At 43.4% G+C, this 27,971-nt stretch overlaps 1 protein-coding gene across 1 annotated transcript in view; it reads right to left on the reverse strand.

Annotated features, from left to right (window-relative positions):
• LOC126482364 (ubiquitin carboxyl-terminal hydrolase isozyme L5) overlaps positions 1-27,971 on the reverse strand; it is an 86,002-nt gene that overhangs the window by 16,773 nt on the left and 41,258 nt on the right. The window contains exons 3-4 of the mRNA XM_050106448.1: positions 18,362-18,467; positions 18,021-18,208 (exon numbers count right to left, since the gene is read on the reverse strand). Coding sequence (XP_049962405.1) covers positions 18,021-18,208; positions 18,362-18,467 — 294 coding nt within the window. The remainder of the gene's footprint in view (positions 1-18,020; positions 18,209-18,361; positions 18,468-27,971) is intronic.

Raw genomic sequence — 27,971 nt, forward strand, 5'->3', positions numbered from 1 at the left:
TCAGACACACAAAAGGCAGTCACAACTAAATGGTACACTGAGCAGTGCTGTCAAAAGTCAACCAACCTTTGAAAAACCTGTGGCCGAAGTCAATAATGGACACTTGGTTCCTCCAGCACGACAATGCTCCAGCTCCCACGCCGTAGCAAGAAAAAGGAAATGCTGTATTGCGAAACATTCCTAGTATATACACACCTCAACAAAAGTCTGCAGTATCATTGAGTTTACTTACAATGACTTCTTATACACACCCACTGAAAGTTGTACAACACCTTATTAACAAAATAAACGCAATTCTTTCCAAAAACAAGAACGATTTGGCTACAAAAAATCATTACAAAACAAAGCAGGATCTCTCTTAAGTGTATATCTTGAAAAGAAAAACGGTGAAAAATCTTTATTCATGATGATGATGATTATTATTATTCGTCTTCAGTAGTGAGCATGTCCTCCCACCACATGGGTTAGTTGTTCTACTCTGTGAGGCACACTCTAGATGAGACCATCAAGAGTATCTTGGGATACGAGGTCCCAGTCCTCAATAGCAGCTTCAGCGAGGCCCTGAAGAATGTCAGATGGAACCGGATATTGTGCAATACTCAGTTGCATTCATACCTGGACACATTGCTGGCCAATGCATTCACTTGATGTTGCGTCTTTGAAGATACCGAGACACTGCTAGAGTAAAGTGCGATCTTGCATTGTCATCGACTAGGATGAATCCACGTCTGTAGCTCCTTACAATCATTTGCAGAACTCTTGGAGGTATCATGGACCAGTCAAATTACCATACATGGGAATTAGAGGGGTCTGCCGTTCCGTCATTATCGCTACCCACAAAATTACACTTCCACCTACAAATGGATCGACTCCTGAATGTATCAGAGTTCTTGGTGTCGTCTAGTGCTTCTCCAAAGACTAACACATCTAGTGTCTGGTCGCAAACCAATCCTGGTATTGTCAGCAAACATGATGTTACCCAATACTGCAATGGTCTAATGTCAATGTGCTACAGCCCAGGTCGTTTGACTGCATTGGTTCTATTGGTTCAATGCAAAACTTCTCATGGTCTTCTGGAATGAACACCACCCTCATTCAATTTTCTGCGTACTGTTTGACAGAGATACAAATACTTGTCGCCCGGCAGAAGAAACTGAATAGCACTGTGGTGTAGTGGTTATGATACTAAACTGTTGCATGGAGGGTCGTGAGTTCAAAACTCACCTGGACTGTACAATTTTATTTTCTATATTCAGTTCAAGTACATTCTAGAAGTATCCATAAATGCCAAGAATCATTGTACTGGAATTTTCTGTAGCTGTATATATCCTGTATGTATTCTGGGTGGAGGCAGTTCACTCCATGTTCTTGTACGTGCAAGTGGTAAATAAACCTTCGTAAAGTGAAGTTAGTGGTCGTCATTCAGCTAATTACACCTTCTTCTACGTGATATTTTTCTGGTGGAGGTGCTGGGTACTGGAACTTGTGATAGCGCACATTTCTGACGACACAGTGGCTCCAGTCAGACCATGACAGAGTCGCCGTTTATGTGGTGAGAAACCCGAGTTCGAGCCATATTCAATAGATTGCAATCTACCAGAGACAGAAGAAGAAGAGGACATTACGATGACAGCACAGTGTGTCACCACATGAGATATCTTTCCGGGTTCTCTGGTGATTACGGTTAAGATCCAAACAAGTGGCTGAAGGTATATGAGCGTACAGCCAAAATTTAACATATGGGATGTGTTTGGCTAACGTATTTTTCTACATGGAGGGCACTGCCAAGCAAAGCAATGGTATGAGAACAAGGAGAAGTTCACAACCTGGGAAGTATTCCAGGCAGAACTGCACAAGTATTTCGGCGATACACGATGACAGACATTCAAGGCTGAAGATAAATTAAAGTGCAGGACACAGTGTCCAGGAGAAACTACAGCATCCTACATTCAAGACGTCTTGGAGTTGTGTAAAATAGTGTCTCCTACAATGAAGGAGGAAGATAAGGTTGCACATCTCATGAAGGGTGTTGCTGAGGACCTGTATCAAGGCCTATTCCTGAAGGTTTCACCAGCAGACGACTTCATAAAATGGTGCCAGTATATAGAGACAATGCATCAAAAAAGAATTACACGCAAGAAGTTTGAACGGCTTCCAAACGTTGTATCAATGTCTGTGATGGAAGAAGCAACTAATTTCACAAGCGTTCAGCAGATAGTGAGAGAGGAAGTTCAGAAGGCACTCCGATTGCACGGTGAACAAAAAACTGAGACAATTCAAGAGACCATAAGGGAGGAAGTGGAACAGACACTGAAACCAATCTCTCGTCCTTCATTTCCCTTTAAAATGGCAAAAAAGTCGAGACCAAGGCGGAGTTACGTTCCTACAATGCCGCATGAAGAACACCTTTTTGGGCACCAAGGAAGACTGACATCTGGAGGACCCAGGATAACCAACAGTATGTTTCCACTGCAGACGACCTGGACATGTGATGTGCTACTGTTGAGAAAGGCGGCAGATATTTGATGATGTCTGCACCAGAAGACAGCAGACCGATCTTAGTCGACGCCAACTCCGGGACGACGAAGATGAACAAGAAGATATGGGTGCAGGACGACGTGGGTCACCATCGCAGCAAGCTAGCTGCTGGAGAGGGCGCTCCCCAACACTCCAATCAAGGTCTCCATCGCCATGTAGAAGCTCCTGCCGATCACCTAGCCACCGCAACATGGAAAACTAAAGGGTGCGGCTTTCCTTGGAGGTGAGACTGCCAAAGAGAAAAATCCTCCGCTGTCGATCACTACAAAAATGATAGGAAACTATGTCGATATCCTCATGGATGGCAGACCAGCCCAAGCTTTTGTGGACTATGGAGCTTCATATTCAGTCATTTCGGAGAAGTACTGTCACCAGTTGCAGAAAACCATATTTGTCGACAACAAAACATCTCTGCTGAAGGTGGCTAATGGGAAATATGTAAAACTTACAGGAATATGTACCATTTGTGTGGGTATAAATGGCCATACACAACCCTTAGAATTCATCGTCTTACAAGAGTGTAGTCATGACGACATTCGAGGATGGGACTTTTTGAAAGCTTCTCAGGTAATTACAGATCGTGGTCGCTCGAAGATTATGCTAGACTAGATGAGATACTGTGGACAGGAAGATGCGCATCTGAGTATGTGGAGACTGTGTGCTGGATGAAGTGATCAGTCCTGCAGTCAGCGGTAGAAAGGTAACTGTCATGTGGCATGCCATGCATCAACCCATGGATCTTTTAGTGGAATGTAAGAGAAGTATACCTCTGGAGAATAACTTGGCCATCCCAGCCTCTGAAGTCTCATTTAAAGAATGGATTCGGTGAATTGTGGATAGTTAACTGTCGCTGAGAACCGCAGATCCTTCCAAGACGTGTGTGCATAGCAAACGCTGAGCTGTTAATTGCAGAACAGCTGAGCGCCAAAGAAACCTCCCATGCTGAGTCTGTGAGCGAAATTAGTGCTACCACTATGAGAAAAGATGTTCTAGCTCAACTAACACCAAATCTCATTAAGGAACAACAGAAGAAGCTACTTGCCATTCTTCAAGAGTTCTCTGAACACTTCAATCCACAGGTGAAGAGCAAATTAGACTAATCGATGGCGATGCACCAGATTAGCACTGGAGACCATCAACCAATAAGCCAGAGAGCATACCGTGTGTCAGCAATGGAACGTCAAATAATTCGCAACAAGGTAGAGAAAATGATGAAGAATGACATCATTCAGTCTTTGCAGAGCCTATGGTCATCAGCAGTGGTCCTCATCAGGAAGAAGGATGGCAGTTAGCACTTTTGTGTTGATTACAGGAAGCTTAATAAGATAACCAAAAAGGAAGTTTACCCTCTTTCATGAATTGACGATACACTAGATAGTATGAAGGGGGCCAAGTTTTTCTCAACCATGGACATGACTTGGGATACTGGCAAACTGAAGTAGATGAGGCTGATTGTGAGAAAACTGCAGGCAATACCCCTGGGGGCCTGTATGAGTTTGAGGTAATGCCGTTTGGTTCGTGTAATGCACCAGCAACTTTTGAACGGATGATGGATAATCTTCTACATCACCTGAAGTGGATGACGTGTCTTTGTTATTTAGTTATTTAGATGACATTACAGTGTTCTCAGAGACATTTGATGAACATACAAATAGACTGAGGGTCATTCTTAAGCATATCCAGCAAGGCGGACTGAAACTTAATTCAAGAAAGTGTCTCTTTGGAGCAAAAGAAATCAAAATACTTGGACACCTTGTGTCAAACGAAGGTGTGGGGCCAGACCCAGAAAAGGTGAAATCTATAATGGAATTTCCTATTCCTAAAAGTATTGGAGATGTGAGAAGCTTCCTCGGATTACGTTCTTATTACCGTCGTTTTATCAGGCTTTTGTATGAAAACCAGGTCACTCCAAGAGTTGCTAAAAGTCAATGCAAAATGGGGTGGTGCTCAACAAGATTATTTCGATGTGCTGTGAAAAGTTCTGAGGACTGACCCTGTACTTGGTCTGTATGATGAGAGAGCACCTACAGAACTACACATAGATGCCAGTGGTTACGGGGTCGGTACTGTTCTGGTGCAAATTTCAACTGGAAAAGAGAAGGTTATAGCCTATGTTTCTAGGACCTTACAAAAGCCGAGATAAATTACTCAACTACAGAAAGTGAATGTCTTGCTGTGATGTGGGCCATGTGCAAATTTCGACATTATCTCTATGGAAGGCCAGTCACAGTTGTTACAGACCATAATTCACTTTGTTGGTTGACAGGTCTTAAAGATCCAACAGGACGACTAGCCAGGTGGGCACTACGTCTTCAAGAGCATGACATTGCCATAGTGTACAAAAGTGGAAGAAAACACCAAAATGCCGACTGTGTCTCAAGAAACCCTGTGCAAGACCATCAAGACTTTGATGAAGACAGTGACTGTCTCGCTGCACTCCAGGATCTCTCTGCTGAGCAGGAGGAGGACGCCAAGTTTATCTCAAATTATGCTTGCCTTAAATCGGTCAGAGGATGTGAAAGGACAATTTACAGTAGTTAATGGATTGCTTTGCAAGAAAAACTTTCATCCGTTTGGAAAGATGTGGCTACCAGTGATTCCTAAACACATGTGCTTAGATGCTCTACAGAAATTCCATGACACACCTGAGCCCAGACATTTAGGATTTATTAAGAAAAACGATGGGATCCGCAAGAGATTTTTCTGGCCAGGTTTATTTAGGAATGTCCATCACTATGTGTTGCACTGTCTAGAGTGCCAGAGGAGAAAGGCAGTTCCTCAGAAACCACCTGGCCGACTCATACCAATTCCACCAGCCGAAATGCCTTTCCAGCTTGTTGAGATTGACCACCTCTGATGATTTCCAACGTCTGCTAGTGGCAATAGATGGTTTATTGTTTGCTCTGATTATCTGACACGCTATGCCATTACAAAAGCCGTAAAAACAGCCGAAGCATCTGAGGTAGTCAAATTCATCATGGAAGACATTGTATTAAAACATGGTGCCCCAAGGTCGTTAATTACGGATTGAGGGAAAGTCTTTCAATCAAATCTTGTGACAGAGAAACCGTTGGTGCAACATTACTCATCACATGACAACTCCCTACCATCCGCAAACTAGTGGGCTTACGGAACGCATTAATAAGACCATGGCCGACATGCTATCAATGTTTCTCAAAGTTGAGCAGAGCAACTGGGATGAGGTGCTACCTATTGTGATGTTTGCCTAGATCACCGCCAAACAAGACACCACAGGATTTACGCCATTTTTTCTGGTGCATGGGCGTGAGGCGACTATGACGATGGACAGTGTGTTTCTGTTACATGCTGATGACATGGATGACAACTACATCAGTCAGGTGTTAATCAGAGCTGAGGAAGCTCGGCAGTTAGCTCGACTCTGCATGCTACAGGCTCAAGAAAACGATCGCCAAAGGTATGATGTGAGTCACCGCCCTGTTGTCTACCAGTCTGGTGACCTTGTCTGGATCTTCACTCCTGTTCAGAAGTTTGGTCTCTATGAGAAGCTCCTCAGGCACTACTTTGGACCTCATAAGGTTGTAAGACACTTGTCTGATGTTACTTATGAAGTTGAAGATTCCAACTCTGACACAAGACGACAAAAGTTCAGAGATATGGTCCACATCTTTCGAATGAAGCCCTACAAGAATCCTCCAACCCAGGGTAAATTCAAAGCTCCAGCTACTTCTACATGACATTATTTCTGTCGGTTGTGGTAGGTGCCTGCAAGCCAACAGTTTGAGGCAATGATCATGCATTGGTGTTGTCATATGAGGATGAGCATTGCGAGATCTATCGTTCACATTTCCCATGTCTCTGTACTTCCTCCACATCTTAGACACACCACTTTGAGCAACATGTAACCAATCGACAACATCTTGCTGTGTATGCACTGCTGAAAGTAAGCAACTATTCAGATTTTATCAAAGTGATGTATGGCTCACGTGGCACGTTACTGCAGGGCTGAACACAAACTAGATGAAGCTGGTGTTGATACTGGACTGTTCACAGTGTGCTGCAGTATGTCTACATGACTGGGAAACGGCCACGAAGTAAACACCATCCAGTATATGAGCCCTAAATGGATAACGCTTGCAGTGGCAAGGTCCATAAGACCTAAAGTATCATATACTCCATTTTCCAATGCTATTTCAAACTTTTGTTGAGCAGTATATTATAACTGCTGAATGAGCCAGGCTAGATAGCACCCCATAGGCTATATAATAATATCTGGTAGACACCGTTTAAAAACCACCGAAATAAAACTTGTAGTCCAGTGTAATGTGCACACTTCTGCAGTATTGCTAACAGGCTGATGTAGTGTAAGCAGCCTCCTTGCAGGTGCTCATGTGTTTAACACCCTCTGTACCAGGCCTATTTTATGTACCAATCCCTAGTAACCAGGCAATTTTGTCAGTATTTAGAAAATCACTGCATCAAATCTACTTTTTGGATTGTGACAAATTTGGTACCATTTTGAAGCTGTACTTTTCATCTTTAATTCTGTGCAAAAGAAACTACGTTGGAATGCTCAGCTGTAAGGTACAGTTATAGAAATCACATAGGTGTTTTTAATAATTTAGAAAAGTCATGCGGATAAGAGAATGCAATTGTTATTAATTTTTACCTAATATTATGGCACTACATAACATTTTTCTGTCAGTCTACAATAATTGCATACGAATTTCACACAGAATCATATTGTTTTTTAGTGTGGAAAATTCTGAAGCAAAGTTCTACGCAGAGTGAAGCACCACACTGTTCACATTCATACCGTGTCTCTTTGCGAGAAGCTTTGCCATTCTCTTTCTTAATGCTGTCACTGCACACGTGACACACACGAGCAGCATATTTCTTTGTAGTCGGAGGTATGTGCTGCAAAAAATTTCTCTTTGTTAGCTGACCTACAGTTCCTTCATTCCTTTGTATGACTTCAAGTGTATCATCTTCAACAAGCTGAGCTGCAAGCACTGTTATGAAGTCTGTTACTGTTAGTTTCTTGTCGTGCACTGCATTGTATAGCCAATAAGCATTTGATACTCCCATCAGCAGCAGATGGAAATATAATTTTCGCCACCATTTCACTGCTCTGTGCTGGAATGGATTTTACTGCAGGCGCTGGTCTCCGATATCCACTCCAATTTTATTCAGATTGTAATCCAGTACCTGAAGTGGTTTCATTACTACAGACCCATTTTTCTTAGTATGCGTACCAAATGTGGCCTGATGCCTTGTAGACAATGTATACACGTCCCTCTTATCCTTCCACTTCATTGCTAATACATTACCTTTATGCCAAAAAGACATTTTGCCCTTTCTCAGCATATTAGACACTAAATCTTTAGGTAATCCTTTCCTACATTTGTTCACAGTACCAACAGCTTCAGTACGTTTGTCAGCCAGTCATTGAAAAAGCTCTGGACTGGAATAATATCGGTCTAAATACACAGTATGACCTTTATTCAGCAAGCTGTCACCATACAACAATCACAATACAACAGCGGACGAAGAATTGTCAACAATATGCCTACCAGCATAAACTTTGAAGTTTACAACATAGCCACTGCTGGCTTCAGCAACAGCACAAACCTTCAGTTCATACTTATGAGGTTTATTTCTATGGACGCATTTTATTACTAAACATCTGTAAAGCGTATAACGTTGGCCAAACCCATAGAAATAATGTTGCAGTGTTTTTGCATTAAATTAAATGTAGTGGCCTGTAAATTTTACGGGTCTGGTGATTCTCGCGCGATACTAGGCCCGTAAATTTTACGGGTTTGGAGCTTAAGAGTGTTAATTTGTTTTTCTCTCAGGCACCATGGCCTTCTTCCTTCCAGTGTATTGCTGGCTTCCACAGTCTGCATACACCACATCAGCCTGTTAGCAATACAGCAGAAGTACGCACATTACACACAGGATTGTAAGTTTCACTTCATTGGTTTTTATACAGCTGGTGTCTACTACATCTTATAATATAGCATATGGGGTGATATCTAGCCTGGCGCATTCAGCGGTTATGATCTGTACAAGCATCTCTGGGTGTACTCAATTTTATTATGATGACCCTCATAGTGGTTTGACTCTTTAATGTGGATAACTTCCTGAAAGCTGGGACTCCATAACCGTCCATCTATATTATGGGAATATAATCATTATAAACCTGAAGATACATCTGTACTGACATGGGACTCGTACTTGCAAATTAAGCACCTTCATACAGCTTTTGGGGGTTTTGAGAACATCTCATCATTCCTGACTTTTTAATTGGTATAGTTTATGATGATTTGGATAGTGGTTGTGTTATTTGTAAGGGCCCTGAGAGGTGGTTGCTCTCCCCATAAAGTTGTTTATAATAATTCAAAAAATTAAAACAATGCTTCGCAAGAGGAATTGGCACAAAGATGGGGTGGCCAGTACTGGTCCTCATTCATTGAACAAGGAAATTCGCAACAAAAGTGAATGACTAAAAGTTGTAGACTGGAAAGGTGGTGAAATTGGTGAGCTCTTTAAAAACAGAGAAACCATGCAGCAAATGCAAGTGCGGAACATGAAGTAACAACGGTAGTTTTCATATATGCATAGATAATTTTGCTAACTGCGGTTTACTGTTATTTGTTTCCAAGTCAACAAGCACCATGGCCAAGTGACTAGTAGCTTCCTAAAATGAAACATATTGGTCACAATGTTACCTCAAAAAGTTTTCTTAGTTCCTCTGACCATTATTTGTGTGCAACACTATCTACTACAGACCTATGTTGGATAAAACGTTCTTCTCTTACCTTTAAAGAAGTTTCCCACACAGTCTCTACAATTTTCTTTATGTGGCACATATATGGAACAAAGTAAGTAGCACTGAAGCAACTGGCTTGACATTATTTATATCCTGATTACACTTCATCTACTGTAATCTTTGCATCAGTTCATGCTAAGTGATGAATACTTTAGCCAAAAAGAATTATACATAACAAGAGGAATAAAAGCATTTTTACTTACTTTAATGAAATATTTTAAGATAGCACTGATACTGAACATCAATTTACAAAAATTGACAACTCTCAAAGAACTCAAGTGTAGTAATAAATAATAGTCTCTACTAAATTAAACAACAAAACCATAGAGAAAAACCCTCTAAAGTTTATATAGCAAGAGCACTGTCTACAAAAAATTTATTTCACATTTGTTGTTGCTGTAAATGTAAAATTATTTTTTATAACTCGCACAGGATACAGTGGCCAAAGCGCAGTGACCAGTTTCCATCCAAAGTGCTGGACGAATTCATTCACTTGTTCGGAAGGGGAGGCTGATAAGTGTTGGTTGGTCAGCGAAGACAGGATGGAGGTGCACACACTGCGATCTTTCTCTAACGATTTTATAGAACAAATTTGTTTAAAAAAATTCATTTTTGCTTTACTTATAGCTTCATATGTCAGATTCATGATGATGTGTCCATCATTTCATTAACGGACATAGTAGTTGTGATATTTACTTGAAAGTAAGACACTGTGCATAATTTGGAAAAGTGCGCAATGAAAAATAGAGGTCACTATGATTTTGTGTTTGGTGCATATAACATAACATGTTATTGCATACAAAATTTACCTAACATATTGAATTTTTCTACCTGGCACCAATCTAGAGAAAACTGATCTGATGTAGCACACTCATTTGCGATTGTGTCGCACCAGCGATAAGCCAGAGTGAAATGTCCACAACATTCCTCATCTATTTCATAAACAGTTTCGAGGTATCGAAATGAGGTTTTGGCATATGATAGCACACAAAGGTGAGTATTTTACCATACAGTTATTGTGTAAAACTTCATCATATACTGTGTTATTCCAATAACTACAGACTTTTTTGGTGAAAAACTGTAATTGGCTCTTTTTTTTTTTTTTTTTTTTTTTTTTTTTTTGTGGTTTTAGGGCGCACAACTTCAATGGTCATTAGCGCCCTGACTACTCTAAGAATGCACCGCGAGGCACAAGTTGACCACAACAACTAAAAGGGAAAACACGATAAAAGACAGACTGACAGGCATAGGATTAAAAAACAGCATCATCAAATGTCCTTAGCGAGGTTTGTCAAATTGATAAAACGAAGAACACGAGCAGCTGCTCGTGGGTCATCCGCTAAAATGGCATCGAAAGTATTTGGCAGGTTAAGATCGAGGCGCAGTGTGTTAAGATCTGGACAGGACATTAAAATGTGTCTAACCATCAGCAAGTGCCCACATGGGCAGAACGGCGCCGGCGCAGCCGTCAGCAGATGGCGATGGCTGAACCGGCAGTGTCCAATTCTTAACCGGGCTAAATCGACCTCCTCCCGCCGAGAAGGGCGTGAGGAGGACGTCCAAGCCACGGGAAGAGGTTTTAAGGCCCGAAGCTTGTTGTCGGTAAGTGCAGCCCAATCGGCATGCCACAGAGATAAGATGCGCCGACAAATCACTCTGCTAAAATCGGACGAAGGGACGCAACAAGAAGCTGTCCGAGGCTGGAGGACCGCAGCCTTGGCCGCGGCATCTGCAGCTTCGTTCCCAGGGATACCGACATGGCCAGGAACCCACATAAAGCTAACTGGAGAACCGACGTCCACCAGCTGCTGAAGAGAGCGTTGGATCCGGTGTACGAAAGGGTGAACCGGGTACGGATCACTGAGGCTCTGGATGGCACTCAGGGAATCTGAGCAGATGACATAAGCAGAATGTCGGTGGCGGCAGATGTAAAGAACAGCCTGGTAGAGGGCAAAGAGCTCAGCTGTGAAGACCGAACAATGGCCATGGAGCCGGTATTTGAAACTTTGTGCCTCGACAATAAAGGAACACCCGACCCCGTCATTGGTCTTAGAGCCATCTGTATAAATGAAAGTCATGTCGATGAACTTCGAACGAAGTTCCAAAAAACGGGAGTGGTAGACCGAACCGGGGGTGACCTCTTTTGGGAGCGAGCTGAGGTCAAGGTGAACGCGGACCTGAGCCTGGAGCCAAGGTGGCGTGCGGCTCTCGCCCACTCGAAAGGTTGCAGGGAGTGAAAAATTAAGGTGTTGAAGGAGGCGACGAAAGCAAACTCCAGGGGGTAGCAGGGCAGAGACATACAACCCGTATTGACGGTCAAGAGAGTCGTCAAAAAAGGAACGATAAGACGGATGGTCGGGCATTGACAGTAGCCGACAGGCATACCGACAAAGCAGTATATCGCGCCGGTAGGTGAGTGGCAATTCGCCAGCGTCAGCATGAAGACTCTCTACGGGACTGGTATAAAATGCTCCGATCGCAAGTCGTAAACCCCGATGTTGTATGGAGTTGAGGCGGCGTAAGATGGATGGCCGTGCAGAGGAGTATACGAAGCTCCCATAATCCAGCTTGGAGCGGACGATCGACCGATATAGACGAAGTAGGACGGTTCGATCCGCTCCCCACGACAGACCACTGAGAACACGGAGGACATTTAAAGAACGGGTACAACGGGCGGCCAAATATGACACATGTGGAGACCAGCTAAGTTTCCTGTCAAATGTAAGGCCTAAAAATTTGGTCGTCTCCACGATTGGGAGAGCAACGGGACCGAGTCGTAAGGACGGTGGGAGAAACTCTTTGTAGCGCCAGAAGTTAATACAGACCGTCTTCTCGGCAGAAAAACGGAAGCCATTGGCGACACTCCAGGAGTAAAGACGGTCAAGAGAACGCTGAAGACAGCGCTCCAGGACACGTGTACACTGCGCGCTGCAATAGATGGTAAAATCGTCCACGAAAAGGGAGCCTGATACATCAGCTGGGAGGCAATCCATTATTGGATTGATCGCGATGGCGAAGAGAGCGACGCTCAAAACTGAGCCCTGTGGCACCCCATTCTCCTGGCGAAAGGTGTCGGACAGGACAGAACCCACACGTACCCTGAACTGTCGATCCATTAAAAAGGAACGAATAAAAAGAGGGAGGCGACCGCGAAGGCCCCATGTATGCATGGTGCGGAGAATGCCCGCCTTCCAACTGGTGTCGTAAGCCTTCTCCAAGTCAAAGAACACAGCCGCGGTCGGGCGCTTCCGCAAGAAGTTATTCATAATGAAGGTCGACAAGGTAACCAGATGGTCAACAGCAGAACGGCGCCTACGAAATCCACATTGTACATTGGTAAGTAGGCGTCGAGACTCGAGCAGCCAAACCAATCGAGAGTTAACCATTCGCTCCATCACTTTACAGACACAGCTGGTAAGCGAGATAGGTCGATAACTGGAAGGCAAGTGCTTGTCCTTCCCCGGCTTAGGAATCGGGACAACAATAGACTCGCGCCAGCATGCGGGAACATGTCCCTCAATCCAGATGCGATTGTATGTACGAAGAAGAAAACCTTTACCCGCAGGAGAAAGGTTCTTCAGCATCTGAATATGAATAGAATCTGGCCCTGGAGCAGAGGACCGTGATCAGCCAAGTGCGTTTTCGAGTTCCCGCATGGTGAATGGGGCATTATAACTTTCACAATTCGAGGAGCGGAAGTTAGGTGGCCTAGCCTCCTCTGCCTGTTTGTGGGGGAGGAAGGCAGGGTGGTAATGAGCGGAGCTCGAAACCTCTGCGAAAAAGCGGCCGAAGGCATTGGAGACAGCCTCAGGGGCCACAAGGACGTCATTCGCGACCTTCAAGCCAGAAACTGGTGAGTGGACCTTAGTGCCAGATAGCCGGCGCAGGCTACCCCAGACAACAGAAGAAGGAGCAAAACTGTTGAAGGTGCTTGTGAAAGCAGCCCAGCTGGCTTTCTTGCTTTCTTTGATAATACGACGACACTGAGCACGTAATCGTTTATAATTGATACAATTCGCCACTGTAGGGTGGCGTTTAAATGTGCATAAAGCACGTCGACGAGCATGTAAAGCGTCTCTACATGCTGCGGTCCACCAGGGGACCGGTACGCGACGTGGAGAAGAAGGAGGGTGAGGGATGGAATATTCAGCAGCAGCGAGAATGACTTCCGTGAGGTGTGCGACCTGACGATCGCAGCTTGTAAAGATTTGATCCTGAAAGGTCGCCCTGGAAGAGAAGAGCCCCCAGTCTGCCTTGGAGATGGTCCAATTAGAGAAGCACGGAGAGGGGGTATGCTGCAGGAGATGGATAACACACGGGAAGTGGTCGCTCGAATATGTATCAGAAAGTGCATACCACTCAAACCGGCGTGCAAGTTGGGGAGTACATATAGAGAGGTCTAAATGGGAATAGGTGTGAGATGTGTCCGAAAGAAAAGTAGGGGCGCCAGTATTGAGGCAGACAAGATCGAGCTGGTTGAAAAGGTCTGCTAACAAGGAGCCCCTCGGGCAGGATGCTGGAGAGTCCCAAAGGGGATGGTGGGCATTGAAGTCTCCAGTTAACAAAAATGGTGCAGGTAGCTGAGCAATAAGTTGCATCACGTCTGCCCTGGTAACGGCAGATGACGATGGAGTGTAAACGGTACAAAAGGAAAACGTAAAAGTGGGGAGAGTAATGCGGATGGCAACTGCCTGCAGGCCGGTGTGCAACGTGATGGGATCGTAGTAAATATCATCCCGGACCAGCAACATAACCCCTCCATGAGCTGGGATACCTACCACAGGGGGTAGGTCAAAACGCACAGAGGTGTAGTGTGCCAAGGCAATTTGATCGCATGGGCGTAGCTTCGTTTCCTGGAGGGCTACGACGAGCGGACGGTGCAAGCGGAGCAGCAACTTCAAGTCCTCTCGGTTGGAGCGAATGCTGCGAATATTCCAGTGAATAAGTGCCATCGTAAGAAAAGGAAGATGAGAGAAGTGGTCACCTCGAAGGCCGCTTAGGGCCTGGCTTCGAGCGAGCACTGCCACCGCTATCAGTAGGCGGACAGTCATCGTCCATTGGGTCTATAGGGTCATCGGCCATCTCGGGAGGATGGCCGGGAGGGGGAGCTTCCTCCGCCAGTGAACGGCCAGATGTACGGCTACCAGTGGTGCGGCCAGGCGAAACGGATGACGGCCTGGGGCGGCAACCGCTGGGTGGCGCAGGAGAAGAAATGCGCCGTGGCGGAGAAGGAGAACTGTGCTTCCTATGCGCCTTTTTGGAAGGACGTGTAGTGGAAGTACCGGTCGAAGGCTGGGAGGTCGAGGTACGGAGGAAGTCTGCACGGGATGGTTCCTTCTTGAAGGCCCGTGCATCTGACTTCGATGTCTTCGTCTTAGCAGAAGCTGAGGAAGGTGCTCGTGTCTGTGGGGTGATGGGAGGAAGAGGAGACGTCGACCACGCGATCTTAGCACTGGCCGAACGGACGACCGTGGTGCTGAAGGTCAGATCGCATGTCTGGGTTGCTACCTCCCGGGTAGTCCGAGGAGAGGCGAGGACAGTACTGTATTTCCCCGCTGGGAGCAGCGTGGGCTTCCTACTAGCCAATAGCTTGCGAGCAGCCGAGGTGGACACTTTCTCTTTGACCCGAATTTCTTGGATACAGCGTTCTTCCTTATAGACAGGACAGTCGCGGGAGGATGCGGCATGGTCACCCTGACAGTTCACACAACGAGGAGACGGAGGTGGACAGTCACCCTCATGGGCATCCCTGCCACAAGTGACACATTTAGCCGCATTGGAACAAGACTGTCGAGTGTGATTGAAACGCTGACACTGGTAGCAGCGCGTAGGTGTCGGGACATAGGGGCGAACAGAAATAACCTCGTAGCCCGCCTTGATGCGCGATGGCAGCTTAACACTATCGAAGGTCAAGAAAATTGTCCGGGTCGGTACAAGGTCATTGTTGACCTTTTTCATGACCCTATGGACAGCCGTCACGCCCTGCTCAGCGAGGAATGATTGAAGCTCCTCGTCAGTCAATCCGTCGAGGGAGCTAGTATAGACTACACCACGAGACGAATTCAAAGTTCGGTGGGCCTCCACCCGGACAGGGAACGTGTACAGGAGGGTGGCCCGAAGCAGTTTTTGTGCCTGAAAGGCACTCTCAGTTTCTAGTAATAAGGTGCCGTTACGCAACCTGGTACAAGATTTGACAGATCCGGCTATGGCATCTACGCCCTTCTGAATAACGAAAGGGTTGACAGAGGAAAAATCCTTTCCGTCCTCAGATCGAGAAACTACGAGGAACTGTGGGGCAGGTGGTAGTACTTTTGTCACTGTTGGCTGGTCACGTTTCCGTATTTGGGTCTAAGTCGAAAGAGATGGAGTAGAATCCATTGCGGAGGAATCCCCCATGATTGCCAGCGTCTCCGATGGCGCGCTCCTTCCTTGTGGGGACCCTCTCAGAGGGCACTCCCGCCTTAGGTGAATGTTTACACCTCAGGTCACACCTCCCGAGAAACAGACGGAGGGACCAATCGGCATGGTCAGAAGGTATCAGCTCAGGCAATCACCCCTCCCCGGGCCTGGCCTTTACCAGGGGGTACGCGCGTGCCTTACATGTCTACCCAGGGCGGCGACTTACGCGTTACCCCGTCACCGGCTACGCGTGCGAATGCGTGGGTCGGCCTTCAGGCACGCACAGGGAGGAAGGAAGAAGAGGAAAAAGAAGAGAGAGAGAGGGAGAAAGAGGACAGACTGTCTCAAACGCCGAGGCGGAGACCAGAGAAGGCAAGGAGAAGAAGGCAATGAGAAGGCAAGGAGAAAAAGGCAATGAGAAGGCAAGGAGAAAAAGGCAATGAGAAGGCAAGGAGAAAAAGGCAATGAGAAGGCAAGGAGAAAAAGGCAATGAGAAGGCAAGGAGAAAAAGGCAATGAGAAGGCAAGGAGAAAAAGGCAATGAGAAGGCAAGGAGAAGTCAAGGGGAAGAGTAAGGAAGACAGTGAGGTGGAGAAGAGCAAAGAAAGAAACCAACAAAAGGAAGGAAGAAACAAGAAGTGAAAAACCAAAAAGACCACGATGATAGGTCGTGGAACCGTCCGTCTCCGGACGCAGGCGCTAACTACCCCCGTGAGGGGGATGGACTCCTTTTAGTCGCCTCTTACGACAGGCAGGAATACCGCGGGCCTATTCTAATCCCCGGACCCGCAGGGGGGGGGGTAATTGGCTCTGAGCACTATGGGACTTAACTGCTGTGGTCATCAGTCCCCTAGAACTTAGAACTACTTAAACCTAACTAACCTAAGGACATCACACACATCTATGCCCGAGGCAGGATTCGAACCTGCGACCGTAGCGGTCGCGCGGTTCCAGACTGTAGCGCCTAGAACCGCTCGGCCACTCCGGCCGGCCGACTGTAATTTTTAAGAGCCATCAATAGCTAGTGAAATGAAAGATGCAATGGGTTTTGAAACAACATATGTGAGGTGCTGTACCGAGGATGTGCTTTTTCATAAGCTACAGACTTTACCTTTCCTCAGTAACTTAATTTACTAAACTTAATACACCACTGTTTCACAATTTTCTCGCAACTGTATCTGCACAATGTGTTAGTGAGGTGCGACAGTATAAATGCCTCTGCATTTTGGCAAAAGAAGCAAATTTTGACTTGGCAACCAGAGAAATGTATAGGTGTTACTCGAAATTCACAATTTATGACGCTTCTCTGAAAGTTACAAATGGTTAACAAGTCAGGTGAAAATACATCACTGCATTTTTGGCAGAATTCTTTTTAGATAATAATGAAAGCAGAGATGACAGTAGATCATTTTGAATGGTCACCACGCAAGTGTGGGCATGGAGGGGGCCCACTTAATATTTACAAAAAATTTGAGCATAGACTTCAGTTTAGTGCTCGCCATTTCCCCTACAGCGCTCTCAGCGATCCCTGCACTTTCCCAGCTGACTGCACATCTAGTGACCATGGCATTTTGCGCACACTGTATCTTACCTTCCTATCTATGGATCACATTGATGTGAGACAGGATAGCACTCTCACCTCAAAACAGATAATCTGACAATGTGGATATGGAAAATCCAGGATGGAGTGTAACAGTATTATGAGAAAGAAAGTTGCTACTCACCATATAGCAGAGATGCTGAGTCGCAACTCAGCATCTCCGCTACATGGTGAGTGGCAACTTTCCTCCTCATAATAACGTACGTATGGAGTATATATAAGGTAGTAGTGAACAAGTGCTCACAGCTGCATTAGGCTGTGAAGAACCCATAGCAATTCCACTGTCCTCCCCTTCAGCATTGCTAAAATCCATTTAAAAAAAATGCCAGAGGCACAACTTTATACACTGATGCTGATTTTACTTTATTTTTCACCCATTATTTATATATATATATATATAATTTTCTAAATTACACCCTTCAATACCGTGTCTCTGGAATGAACCAGAAATACGATTTATGACTAACACAGTGAACATTATTTTTCCTTCATTATTTGTCAATGAAAGAAAAAAAAAATGTTTAAAACACTTAAATTTCACCAGACTATACTGGGGGTACTGAGATCAGTGCTACCTTCCTCTGTCTCCTTACTGCTCACAGCTTTTTATTCCAAATATTATAAAAGTAGGTCTCCAAATAATATAAATATTCAGTTGCATGATACTTACCGTGCAAATGAGTTGTGTACTGTTCGGATCGTCTGTGAATTCGTCAAAGCTAAACCTTTCATATTTGCATCAAACGACTGACAGAAATCTCTGAATTCTGTTAAAGTACTGCCTAAACTAATATCAGCATGTACGCAGTTGAAAAGAATACTCAGGATTGCCTGTGTGGCACAGGCATTGTTGATAACCTGAAATCACAAAACAGTGCTGACTGTAATTACAAGGGGTGTCTCTTGAGAGAGGTGATTGAGAATGTTACAATTTTTCAATGACAAGTTCTTGTCTTTCCAAGTTATATTCTAGCTTATGGTCTTAATTCGATATGTTATAATTCAACAAACCTGACGGGCAAAAAATATTTTATCCAGCCTACTGTCCTGCACAACAGAGCCTGAGGGCTCATCATCTTGTACCCATTTAAACAAGAAGATTAAACCATGAATGGGCCTGAAAACAAAATAAAAGATTAGTCACACTAGAAACTAAAGAGAGTAAGGCATGAGAGCATACTTAAGCATGTATATAGTACTTCACGCATATTAATGTTTAAACTTCAACATGACATCTGACCAACTAAAAGGTTTAATTGTTCTTATATGGTGAGCAGCCAAGTGCTTTTTCATTTTTTCATGTATACTGTGTTTATTAATAATTTCTTCTTCGGTTTTTCATGAAGATACAACCATAAGAAAACATACAGCTTAGGACTAAAAGATTTTCCCCAATTTTGCTATCTTCATGTAGCATAAGGCAATATATGGAAAGCTAAACTGCCCCACTGGTCTAGACAGTATATATTTTGACAGCCGTTTCGTCTGGGTGATGGCATATCTGCACATGACTGTTGACCTGGTGTTGGAAAGTGACTTATTTGAACAGAAGATACGTTTCCATTGATCCACACTCCAATACTTATGACCTCATGCCCACTGCAATCTTGAATGATATTGTATGATCAACAAGGGAACATGTAGGGGCTGTCTGCTACAAATCCCATCTTCAAAGATGTGCACTGAACAGTGTGTTCCAAAAAACAGTGGTGTGCCTGACCAGCACTGCACTGTCATCAGATCTGAAACAGATTGCAGTTTATCCCATTTTACAGAGTGGTCAAGTCTTCCACCAGCAACTTCAGTGATGAGGCATGAATGTCCAATCCCTCGTCACCTACCACCTTCCACCACTTTCCATAGATGCTCACAACAATACCATGCAAACAGCTGATTGACAATAATCTCACTTTTGTCAAAGTCGCATATGCTAGTGGATTTCCCCCTTATATGGTCAATATCATTGTTAGAATGATTCCACATTAATCCCTTATCTGCTTATATACACTTTCTTTAGTATGCCATGTTTGCTGTGCCAGCAGGTGCCATTCATTCTCGTGGTGGGCAATGGTCATAATGTGTGTGTGTGTGTGTGTGTGTGTGTGTGTGTGTGTGTGTGTTTTCTTTCATATATGCAGATGACAAATTTATACCCTCCATTAAGTAACTTTTGAGTATATGTAAGAGAAATCATTCACACAAAGGATATAGTCTATGGGTGAGTGAGTTGAATAAAATCAGGCAGAAATGAGTATGCAACTGCTATCTTATTCATGTGCTTACTACCAGAAGAAGCAAAATGTAGTCTTCTGCCAAAACATAACAAGCACTTGGCGATCACATTAGGTTTGAGATTTCAGAGCACATTCAAAAATATATGCAACCTTTTTTAACATGGAATTTGATGCTTTATTTTTTGCAATCGAAAGCTGTGAAACTTATGTCCTTTACCATCAAATCACAGAGTTCCAAACATATGAAAACAGGATTACTTTCCCTGAGGTGCAAGATTAAATATAAAACCAAATGAAGGTGGGAAATAATGTGCCAAATAATTCAAAATAAGATAGGAATTCTCGAAAGTACAAAAAGCGGTGGTGGATGAAATTTAAATTTTACACCATATTATACAATAACCAGTCACATTACGGAATGTATGGTAATTCTCATGAAAGTGAACGACACTTATGAGTGCAATTGAGAGAGTTAAGCCTGACAACTCTACGCACACAAAATAAAATCTGCTCTGTATCATTCCTAGCATTACAGTCATGGAAAAGACATTTGCAGTTTTCAGGCAGATTCAAGGGCAGAGTAACACGTGAAAAGTGTGGCACTTAGCTTTGCAAATTCATAATTCAGTGACATAGTTGACAGATTGCTAAGCAACTGCATGAAAGTAGGGTTTAATCAAATCCCGCTGCTATTACTTTTTGTTTAATCCATAGAACACAAGAAATTAACAGTATGAACAGAGCACTGTTTACTAATACATTTTTTGGCCTTCAAAAGAGTACAACATATTGTTTCTTCACTACTTAGTATTCTGCTTCAATGATCTTCTGCAACCTATGAGGAGTAGAGTATAAAAGCTGAGTAATAAGTAACCAATGGAAATTTTGAGATCTGTAGGGTAAGTAAGCAGGTACGCTGACAAAAACATGTAAGGACTCCTGCATTTTTGAACATGTTTGTAACTCTAATTTTGACTGACCGGCAAGTTAATGATTCCTGCACAGGATTTATGATCTGAAGGAACATGTAAACCCATTTTTAGTTAAAGGATTTCTGGGGTTATCAGCGATGTAACTAATTTCAATTTAACAGCAGCAAGTTTTCGCACATTCTCCTATGTAGGATTTATGAAGTTTCTAAGCGAGTTGTCAGACTGGGCAAGAAACACATAACAAATCAGTAAAGTTTCGAAAATAAGAACAACAAAACTCATGTAAAATATATCGACAATTTCTCTGCCCCCCCCCCCCCCCCATGAACCACGGACCTTGCCGTTGGTGGGGAGGCTTGTGTGCCTCAGCGATACAGATGGCCGTACCGTAGGTGCTCCGAAATGGCTCCGAGCACTATGGGACTTAACAGCTATGGTCATCAGTCTACCGTAGGTGCAACCACAACGGAGGGTATCTGTTGAGAGGCCAGACAAACGTGTGGTTCCTGAAGAGGGGCAGCACCCTTTTCAGTAGTTGCAGAGGCAACAGTCTGAATGATTGACTGACCTGGCCTTGTAACACTAACCAAAACAGCCTTGCTGTGCTGGTACTGCGAACGGCTGAAAGCAAGGGGGGAAACTACAGCCGTAATTTTTCCCGAGGGCATGCAGCTTTACTGTATGGTTAAATGATGATGGCATCCTCTTGGGTAAAATATTCCGGAGGTAAAATAGTCCCCCATTCGGATCTCGGCGGGGACTACTCAAGAGGACGTTGTAATCAGGAGAAAGAAAACTGGCGTTCTATGGATCGGAGCGTGGAATGTCAGATCACTTAATCGAGCTGGTTGTTGTTGTTGTTGTTGTGGTCTTCAGTCCTGAGACTGGTTTGATGCAGCTCTCCATGCTACTCTATCCTGTGCAAGCTTTTTCATCTCCCAGTACCTACTGCAACCTACATCCCTCTGAATCTGCTTAGTGTATTCATCTCTTGGTCTCCCTCTACGATTTTTACCCTCCACGCTGCCCTCCAATACTAAATTGGTGATCCCTTGATGCCTCAGAACATGTCCTACCAACCGATCCCTTCTTCTGGTCAAGTTGTGCCACAAACTTCTCTTCTCCCCAATCCTATTCAATACTTCCCCATTAGTTACGTGATCTACCCATCTAATCTTCAGCATTCTTCTGTAGCACCACATTTCGAAAGCTTCTATTCTCTTCTTGTCCAAACTATTTATCGTCCATGTTTCACTTCCATACATGGCTACACTCCATACGAATACTTTCAGAAATGACTTCCTGACACTTAAATCTATACTGGATGTTAACAAATTTCTCTTCTTCAGAAACGATTTCCTTCCTATTGCCAGTCTACATTTTATATCCTCTCTACTTCGACCATCATCAGTTATTTTACCCCTAAATAGCAAAACTCCTTTACTACTTTAAGTGTCTCATTTCCTAATCTAATTCCCTCAGCATCACCCGACTTAATTAGACTACATTCCATTATCCTTGTTTTGCTTTTGTTGATGTTCATCTTATATCCTCCTTTCAAGACACTGTCCATTCCATTCAACTGCTCTTCCAAGTCCTTTGCTGTCTCTGACAGAATTACAATGTCATCGGCGAACCTCAAAGTTTTTATTTCTTCTCCATGAATTTTAATACCTACTCCGAATTTTTCTTTTGTTTCCTTTACTGCTTGCTCAATATACAGATTGAACAACATCGGGGAGAGGCTACAACCCTGTCTTACTCCCTTCCCAACCACTGCTTCCCTTTCATGTCCCTCGACTATTATAACTGCCATCTGGTTTCTGTACAAATTGTAAATAGTCTTTCGCTCCCTGTATTTTACCCCTGCCACCTTTAGAATTTGAAAGAGAGTATTCCAGTCAACATTGTCAAAAGCTTTCTCTAAGTCTACAAATGCTAGAAACGTAGGTTTGCCTTTCCTTAATCTTTCTTCTAAGATAAGTCGTAAGGTCAGTATTGCCTTACCCGCATTCCTATTTTCCTATTCATTATTAAACCTACTCCTGCATTACCCCTATTTGATTTTGTGTTTATAACCCTGTAGTCACCTGACCAGAAGTCTTGTTCCTCCTGCCACCGAACTTCACTAATTCCCACTATATCTAACTTCAACCTATCCATTTCCCTTTTTAAATTTTCTAACCTACCTGCCCGATTAAGGGATCTGACATTCCACGCTCCGATCCGTAGAAAGCCAGTTTTCTTTCTCCTGATAACGACATCCTCTTGAGTAGTCCCCGCCCGGAGCTGGTAGGTTAGAAAATTTAAAAAGGGAAATGGATAGGTTAAAGTTAGATATAGTGGGAATTAGCGAAGTTCGGTGGTGGGAGGAACAGGACTTTTGGTCAGGTGAATACAGGGTTATAAATACAAAATCAAATAGAGGTAATGCAGGAGTAGGTTTAATAATGAATAAAAATATAGGCGTGCAGGTAAGCTACTACAAACAGCATAGTGAATGCATTATTGTGGCCAAGATAGACACGAATCCCACGCCTACTACAGTAGTACAAGTTTATATGCCAACTAGCTCTGCAGATGATGAAGAAATTGAGGAAATGTATGACGAGATAAAAGAAATTATTCAGATAGTGAAGGGAGACGAAAATTTAATAGTCATGGGTGACTGGAATTCGAGTGTAGGAAAAGGGAGAGAAGGAAACATTTATATAATGGTAAGACAGAGATTTAGGAACCAGGTTTTAAATTGTAAGACATTTCCAGGAGCAGATGTGGACTCTGACCACAATCTATTGGTTATGAACTGCAGATTAAAATTGAAGAAACTGCAAAAAGGTGGGAATTTAAGGAGATGGGCCCTGGATAAACTGACTAAACCAGAGATTGTACAGAGTTTCAGGGAGAGCATAAGGGAACAATTGACAGCAGTGGGGGAAAGAAGTACAGTAGAAGAAGAATGGGTAGCTCTGAGGGATGAAGTAGCGAAGGCAGCAGAGGATCAAGTAGGTAAAAAGACGAGGGCTACTAGAAATCCTTGGGTAACAGAAGAAATATTGAATTTGATGAAAGGAGAAAATATAAAAAAGCAGTAAATGAAGCAGGCAAAAAGGAATACAAACTTCTCAAAAATGAGATCGACAGGAAGTGGAAAATCGCTAAGCAGGGATGGATAGAGGACAAATGTAAGGATGTAGAGGCTTATCTCACTAGGGGTAAGATAGATACTGCCTACAGGAAAATTAAAGAGACCTTTGGAGATAAGAGAACCACTTGCATGAATATTAAGAACTAAGATGGAAACCCAGTTCTAACCAAAGAAGGGAAAGCAGAAAGGTGGAAGGAGTATATAGAGGATAATGTACTTGAGGACAATATTATAGAAATGGAAGAGAATGTAGATGAAGATGAAATGGGAGATACGATACTGCGTGAAGAGTGACAGAGCACTCAAAGACCTGAGCCAAAACAAGGCCCCGGGAGTAGACAACATTCCATTAGAACTACTGATGGCCTTGGGAGAGCCAGTCCTGACAAAACTCTACCATCTGGTGAGCAAGACGTACGAGACAGGCGAAATACCCTCAGACTTCAAGAAGAATATAATAATTCCAATCCCAAAGAAAGCAGATGTTGACACATGTGAAAATTACCGAACTATCAGTTTAATAAGTCACAGCTGCAAAATACTAACACGAATTATTTACAGACGAACGGAAAAACTAGTAGAAGCCGACCACGGGGAAGATCAGTTTGGATTCCGTAGAAATATTTGAACACGTGAGGCAATACTGACCTTATGACTTAGCTTAGAAAAAAGATTAAGGAAAGGCAAACCTATGTTTCTAGCATTTGTAGACTTAGAGAAAGCTTTTGACAATGTTGACTGGAATACTCTCTTTCAAATTCTAAAGGTGGCAGGGGTAAAATACAGGGATCGAAAGAGTATTTACAATTTGTACAGAAACCAGATGGCAATTATAAGAGTCGAGGGGCATGAAAGGGAAGCAATGGTTGGGAAGGGAGTGAGACAGGGTTGTAGCCTCTCCCCAATGTTATTCAATCTCTATATTGAGCAAGCAGTAAAGGAAACAAAAGAAAAATTAAAATCCATGGAGAAGAAATAAAAACTTTGAGGTTCGCCAATGACATTGTAATTCTGTCAGAGACAGCAAAGGACTTGGAAGAGCAGTTGAACGGAATGGACAGTGTCTTGAAAAGAGGATATAAGATGAACATCAACAAAAGCAAAATGAGGATAATGGAATGCAGTCGAATTAAGTTGGGTGATGCTGAGGGAATTAGATTAGGAAATGAGACACTTAAAGTAGTAAAGGAGTTTTGCTATTTGGGGAGCAAAATAACTGATGATGGTCGAAGTAGAGAAGATATAAAATGTAGACTGGCAATGACAAGGAAATCGTTTCTGAAGAAGAGAAATTTGTTAACATCGAGTATAGATTTAAGTGTCAGGAAGTCGCTTCTGAAAGTATTTGTATGGAGTGTAGCCATGTATGGAAGTGAAACATGGACGATATCTAGTTTGGACAAGAAGAGAGTAGAAGCTTTCGAAATGTGGTGCTACAGAAGAATGCTGAAGATTAGATGGGTAGATCACATAACTAATGAGGAGATATTGAATAGAATTGGGGAGAAGAGGAGTTTGTGGCACAACTTGACGAGAAGAAGGGACCGGTTGATAGGACATGTTCTGAGGCATCAAGGGATCACAAATTTAGCATTGGAGGGCAGCGTGGAGGGTAAAAATCGTAGAGGGAGACCAAGAGATGAATACACTAAGCAGATTCAGAAGGATGTAGGTTGCAGTAGGTACTGGGAGATGATGAAACTTGCACAGGATAGGGTAACATGGAGAGCTGCATCAAACCAGTCTGAGGACTGAAGACCACAACAACAACACAACAACTCTGCCCATTAATATTCACCATTTTGCCAAACAAAAAAAGTCAGACAAACGGTTAAAAACAACCAGTGAAAACTCCTTTATGGGGACACTATCTCTGCATCAATTCCACTCAGTTATGTGGCTGTCTTGGCCGGTATCCACAACTTTTTGGCCTTCAGCTGAATGACGGGCCACACTCTCTCGGTTGCTTCATCTTCACACTGTTTCTGCTTTAAAGCCTCACCATACTGAACTCTAGCATTACAATAGTCCAGAACCATTCTCTTGTTAATGTCAATCTGCTTTATATAACTGGTAGTATTTTAAAACTGTTTTTGGAACACAGTACAAGAAACAACAGAGCAAAACACGGAAATACCCGGAAAACCATGCCAACACATGGTGTTCCCCGATGTGAGGGAAAATCGGACATTACTTATTGTAAGCGTCAACATCATCTTTGATAACACTCGGTTTTTTGCCATAAAAAGTAAACCACATTTTCATTACAGACCACTACTGTTATTTAATTTCAATGTAATGAAGAATATTTGGTGATAAAAATACATAATTTCTTGTAGCTGCATAGGCAGATTTGGAATACCATCAATAATTTCAGAAATAAGCTCAGAAAGATGTATGCCTGTTGAACAAAGTGTGAAAGGTGGGGACAATTTCTATGAACCAATACTATAGTGAACGCCAATAAAATGTTGCTTGTATAATGTTTATTATTTAGGCTATTACACATTATGTTATGTCCATTATTTTACACGTATTGTGTGATTTTTCTTTCAAAAAATATATGAAGGGCTTATTTCAGTAGTGAAGTCCATTTTTGTTCATTCTGAGATACAGAGTCCTAAAGTTAAATCTGCAGTTGAGATAGCAGAAATATTCCAAGTACATATACTTGAATATTTCTGGTATCTTAACTGCAGATTTTTCAGTGCTCATTTAACTTTAGGACTCTGCATCTCAGAATGAACAAAAATGGACTTGTACCACTATTGAAATAAGCCCTTCATATACAAGTACATAGCACACGAAATGCCAGTGACTGCCAAAGCTTACTTCCTAGCACTGTCCATACTCACACTCTAATATACAGGGTGTGTCCCAGAAGTTCCCAGAATGATTTTTTAAAAAATCATTTATTTAATAACAGTTTACAATCTTTTCATAGCTTTTCAAAGCATTCTTCCCTGCTTCGATGCACCATTGTCAACACTTCACCCAATCACTGAAGGTATCCTGGAAGTCATCAACAGGCATCTCCTTCAGTGTGGTCATCAAAGTTGCTTTTACCGCCTCCAGTGTTCCATGCATCAGGGTTCTTTTGATCCTTGGGAAATAAAGAAGATCGCCTAGGCGGAGTTGTACAGTGTCACCTGGGCAGAGTTGTACGGTGGCTGGGACACCATAGCCATACCCATTTTGGCCAGTAACTCTTCACAGCAAAACTCTTTGTTGACTGTTTATCCTTATAGTACAAATTCACTGTGAATCACACTTTTCCTGTCAAAAAACACAATGAGCATTGTCTTGACTCACGATTTGCTCATCCTTGCTTTTCAGGTGAGGAGACTCGGTGTGCCACTCGCTGCTCTGACACTTTGTTTTTGCAATTTGTGGCAGTTCAGCAAACACCACGCTCTATCTCACTTGTCAGGACTTTTGGCACTATTGTTGTGGAGACTTTCCTCATGTGAAGATCCTCAGTTAAAATGCAGTGAATGATGGTTCATGGTATTCCACACTCCTCTGCAATCATCCAAACACTTGATCGTCAATCCCTGTCCACAACTTGGTGCACTTTTTGCACCGAGTTGTCCATTTATGACGTTGATGGGCATCCGGAGCGGTCGTTGTCGACGCGCTCCTGACCTTCCTGAAAGGTCTTGAGCCACATGAAAGTTTGGCTTTATTTCGTCGCCGTGTAACCGTAGGCGCGTTGAAGCATTTCGAGGGTCTCCGTCCTGTTTCTCCCCAGTTTCATAAAGATCTTGATTGCATAATGCTGCTCAAAAAACTGGTCCTTTTTTTGCTCAACGAGGGTGCAGGAGATACCTCTGTGTGGTGTGTGAACCTTATTTGCAATCCCTGAAATCCATCGCCTGTGGCTTCTGACCAGACAAGAATGCACCACATTCCTGGGTTTGCAGATAAATCACAAAAATCCACTGACTTACACCACACAGGAATGAACCTGGCCTGTGGGCAGATCAGAGAGATTAGCTCTGATGCATGGTGCCTGCACATTGATGGCAGACAATGTGCCTCAGATTGGCAGGCCTGATCCACCAGATATACCACAGAACTGGTCAACGGTTCTGGCCCATAGCGGAAATCCACTCCTGCATGGCCAGGTATTTATGGCCGCTGTCTTGAATCACCAACAGCCATGTTGTTGAACTGAGACCATAGTGATCAACCGTCCAATGGATAACCTGTGCGAATAGTCTGAGGTAAGAACAAACCATTCCTCACGCCTCCCTGCCCCTCTCATCGGGAGCTGTTCAGCTAGCAGCAAGCAAGCAAGCTGAGGG

This window comes from Schistocerca serialis, chromosome 5 (genome assembly GCF_023864345.2).
Source record: "Schistocerca serialis cubense isolate TAMUIC-IGC-003099 chromosome 5, iqSchSeri2.2, whole genome shotgun sequence".
In the NCBI taxonomy this organism is placed as follows: domain Eukaryota; kingdom Metazoa; phylum Arthropoda; class Insecta; order Orthoptera; family Acrididae; genus Schistocerca; species Schistocerca serialis.